The sequence below is a fragment of the Sphaeramia orbicularis genome, chromosome 5 (assembly GCF_902148855.1).
Source record: "Sphaeramia orbicularis chromosome 5, fSphaOr1.1, whole genome shotgun sequence".
Lineage (NCBI taxonomy): Eukaryota > Metazoa > Chordata > Actinopteri > Kurtiformes > Apogonidae > Sphaeramia > Sphaeramia orbicularis.
In genome coordinates, this window is record NC_043961.1 from 5855478 (window position 1) to 5873327 (window position 17850).

The 17850-nt window shown below is 38.0% G+C and overlaps 1 protein-coding gene across 1 annotated transcript in view; it reads right to left on the bottom strand.

Moving 5' to 3' along the window:
* The window catches only part of LOC115419473 (fibulin-2-like), a 117524-nt gene extending 100139 nt beyond the window's left edge, over positions 1–17385 (bottom strand). The window contains exons 1-2 of the mRNA XM_030134271.1: positions 17280–17385; positions 5257–7131 (exon numbers count right to left, since the gene is read on the bottom strand). Of these exons, the coding sequence (XP_029990131.1) occupies positions 5257–7021 (1765 nt within the window). The 5' untranslated portion in view covers positions 7022–7131; positions 17280–17385. The remainder of the gene's footprint in view (positions 1–5256; positions 7132–17279) is intronic.
* Between the last annotated feature and the right edge of the window lie 465 nt (positions 17386–17850).

Sequence of the window (17850 nt, forward strand, 5' to 3'; positions counted from 1 at the left end):
CCACCATAGGGGAAATTCCACAGTTAACAGCAGTAAACCAGAGAAAAATAAAATATAGAGAGAAAAGTAAGACATTTTTAAGATTAAAAAATTAATTTAAGAAGTTAAAATTCAATATTATTTACATATTTACATTGTGAATGCACATGGTGTGATATGGGGGGGGGCACTGAGAACTGTTCTAAAGTCTGAAGGCTGTGGGGAGGAATCTAAAAACTCAACAGAAACTGTATTATTGAAAGGTTCTCAGACTTACACTGTTCGACACCACAGGGATTTCAACAGCAGCTCCTAAATATTTCAAATAAAAACGTTTAAATCTACGACACAGCCTGAAACAGAAGCACCTGAAACTAAACACAAAGAGAATTTAGGACCACATCCATCCTCCTGGTCCTCCTGGTCCTGCCTCTGGCGTCCTGTGGGAGTACTGAAGCAATGCGCAGTAAAACCTAAGTGGGAGTGGGATGACGGGGACCGCTGTGAGGGGATGTTCACCATGGGGGGGGGGGGGGGGGGGGGGGGGGGGGGGTGGACTCCCTGCTCCACACAGACCCCAGAGCTCAGTATTTATGTTCCTGTGCAGATACCTGGGGACCACTGGGGTCTCCTGCTCCTTCCATGAGCTCATGACAAACAGCCCGGCCCAGTGTTTAGAACAGGCCACAGAAAGGCTGCATTGTTCTCTGAGGACAACGTTCAACAGTTAAACATCAGGAAGAGCGAAGTTTACATGATTTATACAGGAGTCCAAATGGGGAGTAAATACTGGACTGCATTACACAAAAAAAAAAAAAATCTCAATGCTAAAGCAATATAATTAAGATTTATAAGGTGATCCAGAATCCACACCGTATGGCTAACTTTATGAAATTCAGAAATCCCTATGAACCCTTCACAGGGCACTCTGAAGTTCAAAATTTAAACCTTAAAGTGAAGACACACCAACCCAATTTTCGGAGGTCAGACCAATCTTTAATAAAAACTAACGAAATGCCGAAAACTAGAACTGAAAAAACATTTTCGTTAACTGATATAAATAAAAACTATAATTCAAAGAAAAAAACGATAACTAACTGAAACTGTGTTGTGTGCTTACAAAACTAACTAAAACAGATACAAATTGAGAATAAAATTCCCTTCGTTTTTGCCTTTGTCAATGTCGGACAGATACGAAATCGATTTATTTCGCTGTAGCAATTTTAGCTAGCGGCACCATATGATATTTAACAGTCCGTCACTTGTGTTCACTTGTGGTTTCCAGTCGTCTTCTGGTCCCCACTCTACGTGGAAACATGGAGACTAAAGTTGGGAGAAAGCAGCAGAGTCCTGTCTGGGATTTATTTGAATACGACGACAGAGAAGAAGAGAAAAGAGACGACAAAACTAAACTAAAACTAAGCATTTAGAAAATAAGGAAAACTAATAAAAAGTAGCAAACCTGCTCTAAAAACTAATTAAAACTAACTGAATTAGAGAAAAAAAAAAGTCAAAACTAAATAAACCTAAACTATAATGAAAAATCTAAAACTATTAGAACCTTGGGTCAGACGTCATCGGGCACTCTGCCGAGGTCAGTGACATGAGTCTGGTTGGTGTGTTCCGCGCGATCGGCCGTCGTTAACACCGTTGCCAGTCTTTTCGGCCGATTCCACATGTGTAATCGTCCACTACCAGTCATTCAGTCGCACCAATCTGATTGGAGGAAGGATAGCCCTGGACTAGTGAATCAGTGAAGGAGAAGTTTCCATGTGAATCCAGCTCTGCCAAAGGTACTGCACACTATTATTGTCTTCTATAACAGTCCATTCACTGCTCAGATCGGATCTGAATGAGCGACAGTCAGTGTTGAATATGGACTTCATTCATTCCATGAAGTCAACACTGTTAGCATTGGATGATTTCTCCTTAGTTTTAGCCTGCTTGGTCTAGAGCACAGGTGTCAAACATATGGCCCGCGGGCCAAAACCAGCCCGCCAAAGGGTCCAATCTGGCCCGCGGGATGAATTTGTGAAATGCAAAAATGACACTGAAGATACTAACAGTACAGATTATTATGATCTAAAGTGGGTCAGACCAGTAAAATACAATCATAATGACCTATAAATGACTACAACTCCACAGTTGTCTCTTTGTTTTTGAGTAAAAAAGTGAAATTGCATGAAGATGTTGACATTTCTAAACTATACTTTCACAAAATATGTGAATAACCTGAACAAATATGAACAACCTGAAAAATAAGTGCATTTTTACTAATATTCTACCTATTACTAAATGTTTTGCGTTTGTAGGTCCACTGTGATCTGTACATGTATAAATGATAAACACAGGCATATTATTGTTAAAATTGCATTTATTTTTCTTAAGACAGTTCAGGTTGTTCATGTTATTCACATTTTACAGAATAGTTAATAATAATAATAATAATAATAATAATAATAATAATAATAATAATAATAATAATAATAATAATAATAATAATAATAATAGCTTTATCTATACAGCACCTTTTAAAAACAAAGTTTACAAAGTGCTTTTGACAGACAAGTAAAGGGCACAACAGCAGGATACAAGATGTAAGTAAAAACACTAAAACAGAAGCAACACAATAGGAGAGACGTGTACCACAATGCAGAAACATGACACTTTGATTAAATTAAATGAATCGGAATAAAGAGGGCAGGGATAATGTAACATGATGCTGTGAAATCAGTGCAAAAATAAAGGCGTGAGATAAACAACATCATGAATAAGAATATAAACCAACAATCAACAGGATAAGATTCAAATAAAAAAATAAATAAAAAAAAAATTGAATTAAAATTAGTTGGTAGACCTAAACATTTCCATAATGCACTTTTACTTTTTTTCCACTGTAATAATTTGATTTGTCCGGTCCACTTGAGATCATATTGGGCTGAATGTGGCCCCTGAACAAAAATGAGTTCGACACCCCTGGTCTAGAGGGATGTTCCGTCATTTCTGGTTTTACATCTCGTACAAACGCAGAACGTACGCACAAGTCGGTGGTCGTTTTGGTGTGTTCTTCACACTTTTTTAACTGTGTCATGGAGACAGAAGTCGACTGATCAGTCGGGCTACCTTTTCTGGCAACAATCAGCAGTCGGGTTAGTGTGTCTTCGCCCTTAGTGTGTTATTGGAGAGTGTCCCCCCCAGCTGAGAACCTCTGCTCTGAATCAACAATGATATCAGGTATCAACCAATACGCAAGGTCCCAGCATCGGTACCGAAAAAGTCCCATCGGTGCATTCCTAACTACTACTACAACAATTCAGTATAGACAGAGTTCAGTGGAGAACCGTAAAACATTGAAATAAGACCTGTCCACCTGCTGCTAGCATGCAATGATTTCCAACTTTGCATTTACAAGTAACTAGGAACAAGAATGTTCGTAGCGTATACGGTAAGTGCAAAGGGAATACTTTTTAATGATGATATATATACAGGATATACAAGTCTGTGAGGCAGAACCATTTAGCAACTGTTGAATAAAAGAAAATGTCGATATTTCATCCCTCTAGTTACAACCACTACTTGATGCTGTATTCGCAGAAACATTCAGCATTAAAACAGCAGCAGCGACACAGAAACAGCAGGTTGCAGTCAGAAAATTACATCCCTACAAGGAAGTAGAAACTAGTGTTTGTGTGTGAGGAAACATAAATGATGCCCTGAATATTTTTTTGTTGTTGTGGGTAGAAATGCTTCCAAACACTAAGTAGCAGAAGGAAACTAAAGCAGAAAAGGTTGAAATATCAAATTCTTATTATATATTTGAGGTGAACCATAGAATAATCATAGGAAGCTACGTTAAGGTGTATTAAAGTACTCCATTGTTAACTGGTCGTAACATACTGGTGGTAACATCCACTGGTCCATGATCATCTACACATCTTCTGGGTTTGTCACAACTTCTTACACTGAAAATAGCCACGATAAAATCTGTCACTGGTCGAACATCTTTTCAATGTACAGCAGCGAAAGACTGGAATGAGCTTATTTTACTTAATAAAAAAAAAAAAAAAAGAAATCACAAACCGAATGATTGTATTAAAATATCTGCACTGTAAAAAAAAGTGTAATTTAACAGAATTTTCACTGTTAATTTTACAGATTTTTCCTGTATTTTTAAGATACAGGAAAATATCAATGAAATGACAAAAATAGACTGATTTTACATGTCAAATGTAAAATAACATGAAAAAACTGTTACTGGGAATAACCATAAAATTTCCATTTTTTTAAAGACATTTTCTGTTTTCACAGATATATACAGTTAAAATATATTTATGAATGTATTGTAATTTCACAAATATTCCTTTTCTATTTATGAAATTAAACTGTTAATTTAAAGTTTAATACTGTAAAAAAATAATAAAACGAGATAAAATGACAGTCAATTAACAGTTAAAGAAGTATTTGTTCTTTAAGTTTAACAAGACTTGTTTGTTAATTGACAAATATCTTGTGTAATTATGGGAGGTTTCACAACAAAAATGCTGAATAAATGTGTTTTTGTGAATGTATAACATGTATAAGCACTGATAAACTGTCCAAATACAGTTTTTATCAGTGGATTGGACAACTGAGTCTCATTGAAAATTATTTACACATATATATTTATAGGTAATTTAACTGTTTTAATACATGGAAATATTCTTGATTAACCATTAAAAAGTAAAAAAAAAAAAAAAAAAAAAAAAAAAAAAAAGATAAATCTCATGTAAAGTTCGGGCAAAAAACTGTATTTTAAATCCAGAAAATTACCGTATTTTTATGAGATGGTTATTTTCTGTTATTTAACAGTATTTTGTTGCCGCCCCAGCTGCCGGAATATTACAGTTTTTTACATTTATTTTTTTTTTTACATTATGCATTAAGAAACAAACACATGCTGCTACTTATATGTTTTTTTTTAATGTCAGTTTTAGTTTTAGTGCCTTTTTAATCACCGTGTATTTTTTTTATCATGTTATTTGTCATTTTTATGTGGTTATGGATGTACGTTCTATGATCACTTCCCTTTCCAGGTCATTATTATAGATGAGAATATTTTCTTAATGGGTTACGTGGTTAAAATTTTTTTTGTTTTTAGTTTTTTTTAAAGTAAGGTACTGTATATTAAATCTCTTTCCAGGTCACGTCGGTGATTTGGACATTTTTTAAAAGTAGAAAAACAACCAAAACTCCCATCCTGGGTTTGTGAAGTGAACGCAGAGGTTTGTTTTGACTTACCTCCATCCGGTTTGTTGAGCAGAGCAGGACGATCTCTGGTCTGGTTGTCTTTCTTCTCCGCCTCCTCGTGTCCAGTGGGTACATTCTCCAGCCTCAGAGTGGGCTTTTGTTTGGACGGTCTCTGATCTGGTTTGATCTGTGTCACTGGTGGGTGGGGAGTGGAACTGGAATAGACTGTGGGGGTTGTCTGGTATTTGGACCTCCCGGAGGAGCTGCTACTGCTGGTGCTGGTGGTAGTCGTGGTGGTCATGGTGATGGTGGTGGGGGGCTCGGGCGTGGTCTCCGGGTAGCTACTAGTTGGACCTCTGATCTCCGACTCCTCGTGGTTTTCCTCTTGCGGATCTGAGTTTACGCTGTAGGAAACATCTTCACCTTCTCCAGTGATATTCTGCAGACTTACTATGTCTTCATCTTCAGCCTCGTCTTCATCGAACTCTTCCACGAAATCTGGTGTAACCGTCTCCTGTGATTCTAGGATTGGAGTCCGAGAGGTTCCGAGATTGTACAGTGGAAAACCGACTGTATCCAAAGGACTCTCTCCATCTCTATCTGGGTCATTAATGTCTGAACTTCTGACACTATCTGAAGAATTTTCCGTCTTTGTCTCTGGGCTCTTCTGAACGTTAATTGCATTTTCTGCATATGGATAGTGAGGGTTTTCTTCAGCGTCTAATTCTTTGTTTAGTGGAAGTATGAAAGTACCGAAACTTTTATGGTCACTCAACGGAAATGTCCCGTCCGTCTGTGCACTTGTTAGTTCCCGTGAAGGCTGCCATGAAGTCGTGGCATCCTCATGGATAAGAGGCCCAACGCTACTCTGCTCTCCTGTTGGGAGACGTTCTGTCACTTTGTCTTTGTCAGTAGGATGGTCATGAACTCCATATCGCTCCCTCAGCTCCTGCTTGCTTCCTCTGTCAAAGCCCTGACGTGCAGCAGTTCTGTCAGTTTTGTCAGAGCCTCGAAGCACCGAGACGACTTTATTGGAAGAAGCTGCCTGGGTGGCAAAGACCAAAGATTGAGGGTAGACCTCTGGGAAATCTGTAGGCCCATAATCATAATCCTCTAGCTCATCTTTATCCAGTGCAGGTGGTTTGAAAAGAGGAAGGTTCCCATCTGGTGGGAGTTGATATGGAGGGGAGAACTCACCCATGTGATCTTGAGGGTCAAACCTGTAAGGGAAGCTGTCACTCACGCTAGCCGAGTCCTCCTGAGACGTTGCGGCTAACATCACTTTGTGGACCTTTTGCTGGTCACAGTTTGGAACGGTGTAGCACATAAGCTTCCCTCCTTCATTAGGGCAGTGGCAGACGCGACAGGGATCAACGTGGAAAGAATGTCCGCCGTCGTACTTTTTCCCGTCGTGGATGCATCCCACGCGTTCGCACTGCATGCACGCATCCGCGGGCTCCGAAACTTCGATGCAGTTCGGAGGCATGTCAGGGCAAGTGATGAAGTGGCAGCTGATCCGTCCACCTCCCACGGGGCAGGAACACTCGGTGCTGCCGTAATCAACGAAATAGGAATCCCCCTCGGGCACTTTGCCGTTCCTGAATCCGGCGTTGACACAGTCGTAGTACTGGTAACCTTCACATGTGCATCCTTTTTGTAAGCAGGAAGCACAGCAGGCGCCACTTTCTAACGCTTCTTCGATGCAGTTGTCCAGTAGAGGACATTCCGTGCCGGTGCAATCCCGCTGGCATAAGTAACCACTCATGTATAGAAGGAAAAATGTCAGCTTCAGCACTGTTCTTACTAGACGGGCCATGGTGGCTGCTGGGTAAGTGTACAACAGTCAGAGGAGATGAGGGATCATCCGGAGTTTATCCTCAAGGTTTCTGGCACATTCTGCCCATATGAATCTCCCCTCTTATGAACCTAAAAGACAGAGGAAGGCACACAGACAGACAGAAGCTTATTCCTTGAAATGTATGCGGACCCAGACCAACATCTGGCTTCATCATTGAGCTCATAAGAGTCCAATTTTTACTGCCTCATAGTTGTCCTGACATTAAGCCTGCATGCTCCTCATTAACATCAGCTGCAGTGCAGTGTTTGGAACCATTATACAGCCTGTCATGATGAAACTTGGAAACTGCCCAAGACTTAAATTTCTTTCACATTCCTGATTATCTCATAAAATAATTGCTTTAAGAGCCTTGTGTCACAATCAAACTGAAACTCTAACTGCCGAACAGAGACGCTTTAGCTGTTTGTTGAAAGTTGATCACACTTTGTTAAAACTAGTCTCTGAATAAATTACCGGAGCAGAGTCCAAAGTGCACGGCCTTTTCTGACAGTAAAAGCTGCGATTTCAGTGATTCACACAGCTTTAGTGAGTTTTATCACATTCATTTCAACATCAGCAAAAGCTTAAAGGGAGGGTAGGAGATCCTGGAAAAACAGTTTGAGCAAGCTACATTTAGTAAATACACAATTCAAAAGCCCAAACCCCTTTCTCTTCAGACTCCCCACCCCCACCCCGAAGCCACGCCTCCAGAGTACTGGAATGCGCAATGCTTGTTCCCGAAGGTTCACGAGTGCTGCGCTAACGTTTGCTAATTTTTTCTCATGGCTTATTCACATGTAAGAAAATACCTGACAACGTCATAATGAACCAAAACAACGAATACGATCATTGTTTCATGTTATATTTATCAGTATATTAGATTAGAAGTTAGACTTTTCACTTGTTTTGATACGTATTCTAATGCTGCGTTTCCACTACGTGGTATCGGCTCAACTCGACTTGACTCAGCCTTTTTGCATTTCCATTATGAAAAAGGACCTGGAATCTGGTACTCGGTACTAGTTTTTTGGTATCACCTCTACTGAGGTTCCAGGACTGGGGACCAGATACTAAAACGTGACATGTAAACACTGCAGACCACTGATTGGTCAGAGTTGTCTCTGTGATCCGCTGTTTTACAAAAACCAGATGCGGAAGTTTACAGTAAATATAGCGGTAGGTTAATCCACATGATGACAGCCTGTAAAATTACACCATGGTTTGTCGAGGAGGTTCAGACGTAAAAATTCAGCATGAGCTTGACGAGACAACACACAATAAGCGAGTTTATCAGCGACTCTCTGAGCAGACGACACAGAAGTAACGTGCCGCATCGCTATGACGACCAGGTACTGTGAAGTCTGTAGTATCCTGTAATGGAAACAGTCTCCAGGAATAGGACCTGGTACCTGAGCTGAGTCGAGTCGGTTCCACGTAATGGAAACGCGGCATAAGTGATCTCGGGCCAGTACGAACAGCTGATTGCAGTAAAACTGATGTCAGGCTCGCAGCCCACTACAGTTTGCTTTGAACGCTGTAATCTGTGCATTTCACTATTATGTTTGTTGGCGGAACAGCCCAAACTCATACCTGTCTGGCTAACGCTACATTTCCTAGTGATTTATGTTAGTGACAAAACAGTTTGCCAGTGAACTTTACATGCTAATGTAGCTAATATAGCCAAGCACTGGCTTTGGCTTTGTTTCCTGTATAAGTGCTCCAAACCTTTGAGAACGCACAATTCATGCATGAAGAGGGAGGAGGGACAAATGACAGTTTAGTTTGATTGACATATCACCGTTCAATCATTTTGATGAGTTAGTTTAAAATGATTGGATGGTGTTTTTTTCAGTCCTGTCCGTTCCACAGATGACTAAAATTTTGTATTTTTGTGTTAGAGCATATCCATAATCTTCCCACGTCTGTGCATGCTTCACCTGTTTAAACTGTTTTTTTTTTGTTTTGTTTTTTTTTTTTTTTGGGGGGGGGGGGGGGGGGGGGGGGGGGAGTTACTTGCTTTATTTTTTTTTTTTTAACGTCCCTTTTAATCATATTTATTGTACCCTGCCTGTAGCACTTTGAGGTTTTTAGATTAACCCTTTCATGCATATTGGTCACTCCAGTGGACAGCTATTCTACAGCTGTTCTCTTGTATATTCATGGATTTTGTTGTTCTTTTCATTTTTTTTTTTGTTTTTTTTTTTTTTTTTACACATATCTTTATTAAAGTTTTAAGACACTACATATCTTTTCTGACATGAATTGGTAACCTTATGTAGATCTCTCCTGAGCATAAACCCCAGAATCACAAGCCCTCCCCATAGTTTTCACACAATTTATCACTAAATTCACGTTTCTGTGCGTCAAAATTAAATGTGTGGTGTCCTGCTGAGTGGACATTTTTGTAACTTAATGAAAAATAAGTCCATAAGAATTTTTTTTTTTTTTTTTTAATGTATTTTTGAATTTTTTAAAAATTATTATTATTACTTATTTTATTTATTTTCAGAAGAAATTTTTCAATCAGATTGTTTTTTTCATGCCTAAAGAGGAATTAAAACTCAGGAAAAAATTTTTGATTAAGGTTCTCATAATTCGTGCATGAAAGGGTTAAAATGTAAAGTGCATTACAAATAAAATGTATTATTATTATTATTATTATTATTATTATTATTATTATTATTATTATTATTATTATTATTATTATTATAGCATTTAATTAATTGGTTTTAGCCAGGGTTTGAAATAAATTTTAAGCAATAAAGTAAAAAATGATCCCGGAAAATGTCTCCCAACCCACCTTTAAGTTAAGATAATAACACATGATAAAGCATCAAAGACATGAAACATCGACCTAACCTTCAGACAAATCACAGCTTTGTTTTTATACTGTTCTTATCTGAATTTGAGAGGATTCCAAAACCTACAGACCATTATCCTCATCCGCCAAAGTCATTTAAGACAAACTAATTCAGGATCAAACATGCACATTTTCCCACTGCAACTGCTGCTGCTGGCACGTAACTAGGTCATCTGAACAAGAAAACCCAAACACCCCGTCTATACCACTTAATTCTTGGCCCAATATCCCTGCGCTGAATTCAACACTGGCTTTGTCACTAATGTTGACGCTGCAATTAACTGATGATACGCTTGTTGCCTTTTGCACTTATTGCCAACTGTGATCTGAGTCAGTCACTCAACAGTTCCCTTTAAGCTAAAAGCTGTAGTCGCGCCTTAAAAACACATAAAAAGAGCTTCGTAAGGCGTCAACAAATTAACAGTGGATGAAAGAATCAGATCAGGTCAGGTCTGCACAACCTGTGAGCTCCCAAAACATAATTATTCACAAGTAGTGACGTTTTGGGCCACAGCCCTTCATCACACATGGGACAGATCAGCTGTTTATATAGAGTACTAATTGTGATATCACATGACAGGTGATGCAAAATATCTCATTTTATCAGTGAGTTTTAAATAAGTATAAGTGTCTTTAAACACATAATAATTCATACAAGTTCAGTATTATTATTACAGTATACTGAAATCTGTTGTTTTTTTATTCTATGCATATGTTTTCACTGAAAGGAGCTGCTTTTTAAATCTAATTGTACATGTGTATGGTGACACTAAATGCATTCTATTCTGTTCCATTCTATTCTAATCAGATTTCTTAAGTGAATATAAATACAGTGAAGTTAGTTTGAGTTCATGCAAATACATACAAACACAACGATCAAAATACTTAGAATTCATACAACTTCACAAATACAGTGACCAAGTTACTTCAAATTAAAGCAAATTCATACTGGCACAATGATCAAGTTTCTTTAAATGCATATAAATTAAATAAACTAGTTTCTTTAACCCTGTAAATCCTCAACCATTAAACCATTCACAGAAAATTCCAGTTCTTTGAAATGGGAGTCTTTATTGGTCCTTCTGAATAACCTAATTTTATTTATTTATTTATTCATTCATTCAAATATCAATTTCCATGTATGAGTTTCAATGTTGTATCATATTTGATACATCGGGTCTCAATGCTCAAATATTATTTCTGAACAAACAAAAACATAATATAACACAAACATGTCTAACAAATCATTAATTCCTTTTCTAAACAGTCCCAGTTCTTCCTCCTTCCTCATTAACGACAGTCTTGTAGTGTCACTGGAAAAGGCCTCTGGTGAATGAACTCCTCCCCCTGGTGGATTATCTGTGCATTGCATGTATCAAATTGTATACATCAGGTTTTTTAAGAAGAAAATATCCCACTGATCATGTAGAGGGCTTCAAAAGTCATTTATCAAATATGATATGTTTGGCGTTAAAGGGTTAAATTAATATAAATGCAGTAAAGAAGTTACTTTGAGTTCATGCAAGTTCACAAATACAATGATCAAGTTACATCAAATGCATATAAATTAAATCAACTAGTTTCTTTAAATTCGTACAAATTCATGCAGACGAAACTGTCATGTGGCAATAAATAAAGTGTAGTGTTCTCTGTGTGTATGTTTCTGCCCATCTGAATGTAGTGACTAAACCACAGCCTGAGAGTGCAATGTTTACATATTTACTAAATATATGTTTGCAGCAGCATTGAAAAAAATCCAAAAAGTTGTTTTGTTTTGTTTTTTTTTGGGGGGGGGGTTGTTCGGGGGGGGGGTTTTGTTTGTTTTTCATTTCTTTTCCTTCAGTATTTGTGTTTTGTTTAATTCTGTCTTTTCTTTGAAGGTGGGTGGGAATAGATAATGGTTTATTATAGTTCATTGATAGAAGTCATTTAGGTTAGATTAAAATTGTTGCTTTCAGGATACATTGTATAAAGAAAACTATCTACTACCTTCAACTAGAACACTTGGAAATATTGTACATGTTCAATATTACAGTGTGTGTAAAAATCCAATAAAAAAAATGAATGGGAAAAAACAAAAAAAACATCCATCTGTTCTTATCTGAATTTGAGAGGATTCCAAAACCTACAGACCATTATCGTCAACCGCCAAAGTCATTTTCGACAAACTAATTCAGGTTCAAACATAACATAGATAATGGTTTATTATAGTTCAGTGATAGAAACCATTTAGGTTAGAATAAAATTGTTGCTCTCAGGATACATTGTATAAAGACAACTATCTACTACCTTCAACTAGAACACTTGGAAATATTGTACATGTTCAATATTACAGTGTGTGTAAAAATCCAATAAAAAAATATATGGAAAAAAAAAAAAATCCAAATAGACACCAAAACTACAGCTTCGTTGCTAATGTTGACGCTGCTATTAACTGATGATACACTTGTTGCCTTTTGCGCTCATTGCCAACTGTGATCTGAGTCACTCAGCAGTTTCCTTTAAGCTAAAATGTAGTCGTGCCTTTAAAAAAAAAAAAAAACATAAAAAGAGCTTCATAAAGGCTTCAACAAATTAACACCCTTCAAATGTTTTGCTGGAGGCAAAGAAAAACATACGTCTGTGTGGAAATAAAGCATTGGTTCCATGCTAGTTGTCAGTGCTGTTGTTCTTAATGTTCAGCTTGTTCATGCTGAGTAGAAACATAATTGACCCAATTAGAACACTACAAAAAAATGGCTGTTATGTAACCAGCACTGCCAACACTAACATGTATTCTAGTGTCTATGGCACTGATGTCTGTCTGGTTAAACAAATCAAGTACCGTACTTACATCTGTACATGTGTGTTGTATAAACTGTCTTGGTTTATTCTACACAAGTTTTTAGCGCAATAGTTTTACTCTTGCACTTCTTTCAACGTTTGGTTTGCTATTGTATGATCAGCCAATTTATCAATTTATTTATTTTTACCTCAGCCAAGGACGTTATGTTTTCATCAGGGTTTGTTTGTTTGTCTTTTAGGTTAGGTTAGGTTAGGTTATTTCAGACACAGACATAATACAAAACATGAAACAAAAATAAAATAAAAATAATAACTAGAAAAGCACTCGGAGAGGGCAGACCTCCGCCAAGCGCAAAAATTCCCCACATAATCAGTGATACAAATCCTACATTTATTTTTTAAAATAAAATCCGCCTTCTGGATCAGATCTGGATCAGCCTTTGAAATATGACAGAGGACCCCATTGTCAATTCCTGAGTGAAATTTCATGAGTTTTGGTCAATAATTAAGCGAGATATTGGGAAACAAAAATTTTGGCCCCATATACCACAATGTTAACGAAAATTTCAAAGTGATCCAGAATCCAGGATTTCTTCCAGATCACCCCCAAAAGTTAATCATTTCTTCCTTATCCCATTTCCAACAAACCCTGAAAATTTCATCCAAATCTGTCCATAACTTTTTGAGTTATGTTGCACACTAACGGACAGACAAACAGACAGACAGACAAACAAACCCTGGCAAAAACATAACCTCCTTGGCGGAGGTAATAAATAATACACAAATAAAAAAATCAAACAATAGAAAATTAATAATAATAATGATAAACAATACACAAAAAATCAAATAATAGGAAAAAAAAGAGCTGTTGTGCCTGAAAGGGAGTAGGAAGAAGCCACTGCTTATCCAGTCCTACCCCCCAATTCCAGTCCTCAGACTGTTAGTGCTCAATCACTTGATATACAACATAAGATTGTGATTATCTACATACACTTCTACAGTCACATACACAAATGCATACACACCAGTTTATGTCTACCGCTGTACACACACGTCTGCACCCCCATGTTTATATACACACACCATACAACAGAACAACCTGACAATCCAATTAATGATCACACCCTTCCTTGAGCCAGATATTGTGAAAATAACATTTCTTTGTACATTTTTTTGAATTTTTAAATATTTGGACACTGCTTGAGGTCTACCCCCAACCCATTCCAAAGCTTGACCCCACACACTGATACACACAAAGTTTTCCACAAACTTTTAGCAAGATAACTAAAAATGTTATTTATGTATGAACTTTTCAGGAAATGTTGATAAAGACACAAGGAACAAATGATAAAATTTTGGTGGTGATGGGGGTTGGGGGGGGGATGAGTCCTTGGTGGAAGTCTGCACTCTCCATGTGCTTTTCTAGTTTTCTCTTTTTTTTCCCTTCTCTCTCTGTTCTTTCTTTTATATCTTATTCTAGGAAATGTTCTTGTGCTTTTAGAATGTAAGCCCCTTTTTATGTCCTGGTGTGAATGTGTGTGTGAATGGGTGAATGTGAGGCTTTGTAAAGCGCTTTGGGCACCATAAAAGTGTAGAAAATGCGCTATATAAATGCAGTCCATTTACCATTTCTGTATTTGGCTGTAACCATTCAGTCTGAGCAAACTTTCTTATGTTTCACAGTTTTCTTCCAGTACATTAGTGCTTTGTAATCTATCTGATGTTTTATTATGGTAGTCATTTGTCCAGGACAACAAACAGAAATTAGCTTCTCTGCTAAATCTGGTGCATGCATTTTGTTCTTTGCAACTAATGTCAATACACACTGTCCTGTAGTCCTGGTTTTATGGTGGTATATGGTGTATACCTACTTATTCTTCAGTCATTCTGTACACCCACTTCTAAATCCCCCTGATGTGCTCCATTCAGTCGTATCTGAACCAAACTGTCCATGTTTTCTCCTAGGATGGTGAAGCCATGACCCACCCTACTCTGCCTCTAATTGGCTAGTGCTCACTGCTTTCACTGATTACATTGGTTAACTTTAGGCATGAGGACTGATGAGCCAATCACAGGCAGAGTAGGGCGGGTCATGCCGAGGAAAATACTCCTAACTAGCGCTGTCCACCTCTGGAACCTGATTGGACGCTTCCTCAGGTGCCAGTGCCACCCCAGTTGATTGACAGGTCACTGCACGTCTTGTTGAAAGATGCGCGATTATTGGAAATGTGAACGAGAAACTCAGAATAAACTCTTTGAAATGAGTGACAAATATCGAGGGAACCTATTTTCATGGAATACATAATTCTGAGGTCAGTTTTAAGGTGGTTTCAGAATGAGCCACTGTTTTAAACTACTGGTCACATGACTGCACATTTAGAAAAGAGATGTTGTCACCAATAGTTAAACTATGTGAGTAGGCTAGCGTTTTGAAAGGCTAATGTTATTAAAGGCTAACGTTATGACAGGCTAATGTATGAAAGGCTAATGTTATGAAAGGCTTCCTTTGCCAATAGCTAAACTATGCGAGTAAGCTAACATAATGAAAGGCTAATGTTATTAAAGGCTAACGTTATGAAAGGCTAACATTATGAAAGGATAATGTATGAAAAGCTAACATATGAAAGGCTATCATATGAAAGGCTAACATATGGAAGTCTAACGTTATGAAAGACCAATGTTAAGAAAGGCTAACATTATGAAAGGCTAATGTGATGAAAGACTAATGTGATGAAAGGCTAACGTGATGAAAGGCTAACGTTTTGAAAGACTAAGGTTATGAAAAGCTAACATTATGAAAAGCTGACATTATGAAAGGATAAACATTTTGAAAAGCTAAGGTTATGAAAGGCTAAGGTTATAAAAGGCTAAGGTTATGAAAAGCTAATGTTTTAAAAGGCTAACGTTTTGAAAGGCTAAGGTTATGAAAAGCTAATGTTATGAAAAGCTAACATTATGAAAGGCTAATGTTTTGAAAAGCTAATGTTATGAAAGGCTAACGTTATGAAAGGCTAACGTTATCCTATGTTTGCCTCATGTTGAATCCATTTCCATTCCTGCAGCTGTTTGTGTTTCTAGTAAAACCTACAAACTGCTCCTGATCAAGTCCTGATAATTTTATAAGAGTGAACAAATACTACTGATGGATTTTTGGGAAAACTAAATACAATAGTCTTACATGTCACCGATTCCAAAACGGCGTTTTTCTGGACTACTTAAAAAAAAAAAAAAAAAAAAAAAAAGGGGGCAAAAATTGAGAGTATACCTACTTCTACAGCCTTGCCTGTAACTAAATAAATACACACAAATACAAAATGTAAGAAAAGGATTATACATGGGAAAACCACATTTGGTGTTCTGTTCTTAGTGCGGTAAAAAAAAAAAAAAAAAAAATCAAAGGTAACTAATGTGTTCTTTAACAGACCATCCCATAACTGCATAATAACATCTGTTAGCTGTGGAGTTCCCCAAACTATTCAAATACAAAGGCTGGTTTTGATGTCTTACAACACAACCGCCAAAAAGCTTGAACCACAAAATGCAAACTGTGATGGAGAGGAAAAAAAAAAAAAAAAAAAAAAAAAGGATCAGAGGCTGAAGAACTGGAAGGTTTTCCTCCAGACCTTTAAGTTGCCCAGTTCCTCCTCAGGGACATCTAACCCCAGCCTCCCCTCTGGAGACCTCCTGTCACTAAACTCTGAGCTTATTTGTAGCCCGTGAAGTGAGGCATCAAGCTGCGTAAGTGAAAGTGACACACTTTTGTTGCAGTAGACGGAATAGACATTGGCAACAGATGGCTGCAGAAGAATGCTAACCGAGTAAGTGTAAGGAGTGCGGTGTTTCCCAGAGGGGAGGGATGGGATGGGGGAGGGGGGGGGGGGGGGATTCCTCTGTTTTACTCAGGCTGCACAGACACACTCACTCAGCTGATCTCTGAACAATCCCTGATGTCACACAGGCTGCAGTACATACAAAAACAAGGAACTGGAAAACAACTGTGAAAGATGCTGAGCACTGAACTGCACACCACCTAAAAGTAGTAAGAGAAAAAACACATCTGCAGCAAAAAAAAAGTTCAATAAAGTTTGTCTAAGTTGATCCAAGTTGTGCTGCAGACAAACCAAGAGAACAAAGCAGTGATATTCTAACTCTAACAAAGGTAACTATGGTTCTGTCAGACACTTTTCACACCTGTAAGCTATTACAAACCATGATGTCTTTGCCTCAAGTGCCAAATGTGCTGCAGTATGGATGCGTAAAACCAAATAACAGCTTTACGCACGAATAAATAACAACTTTACGCACGAATAAATAACAGCGTTACGCACGAATATACAAGACGTTTACGCACAAACTGTAACCTGTCATCTATTTCCCCTTCAAATGAAGTTACTACTGCTTTTTTTTTCTGCTGAAACACTGCATGCAAAACTGAAAACAAAGAGTTAAGAGTTCAAATACTTTGAGTAACTCGCATTAAGCGGCTCAAAGTTCTTCCAACATCAAGTCTTGGTTTAACTGTTGCTAAAAAGTTGCGGGTTCAATGCACCAATTAAAAAAAAAAAAAAAAACAGTTGTGGAGGTGGTTGTTACCTCGGCATGTATGGAGGGATGGGCTGGAGAGCCGCCGGCTGCTGGTGTCCTGTGCACACCGCCAAGTGTGAACCTTTTGTCCGCAGAGGCGCTGCTGGGACCGGGCAGGGGCGGAGGGGGGGGGGGGGGGGGGGGAGGGGTGGGACGGAAAAGTTTCGCCTCCTGGAGACTCCGGTGCGGATCCATGATGAGTGTCTGAGCCGGATCTGGTGGAGGAGAACCGAGCCAAAGCGGACCAAAACACTGGAGGAAAATGTTGAAGCAGTTTCATATCGAACCTTAAAAATAAAGAATAAGAAACAAGACTCAGAATGGTGTTATTTCAATGCAGATGGATGTAAAGAAGTGTCTAAGAGTTTACTGCAAAGGACAGACAACTCCTTACACTGTTTATCTATGAGAAGAGGAAGAACATTCTCAGATCTCCATGAACTCTGAAGCTGAATATTTGGAAGTAGTTTACAGAGATTATTAAAACACTGTATAAAAAAGCATTGTCATTTGTTTAGATTACATTAGACTTTATTGAGCTCACAAAAGAATAAAGTGCACGAAAACAAGTGTATAGGGA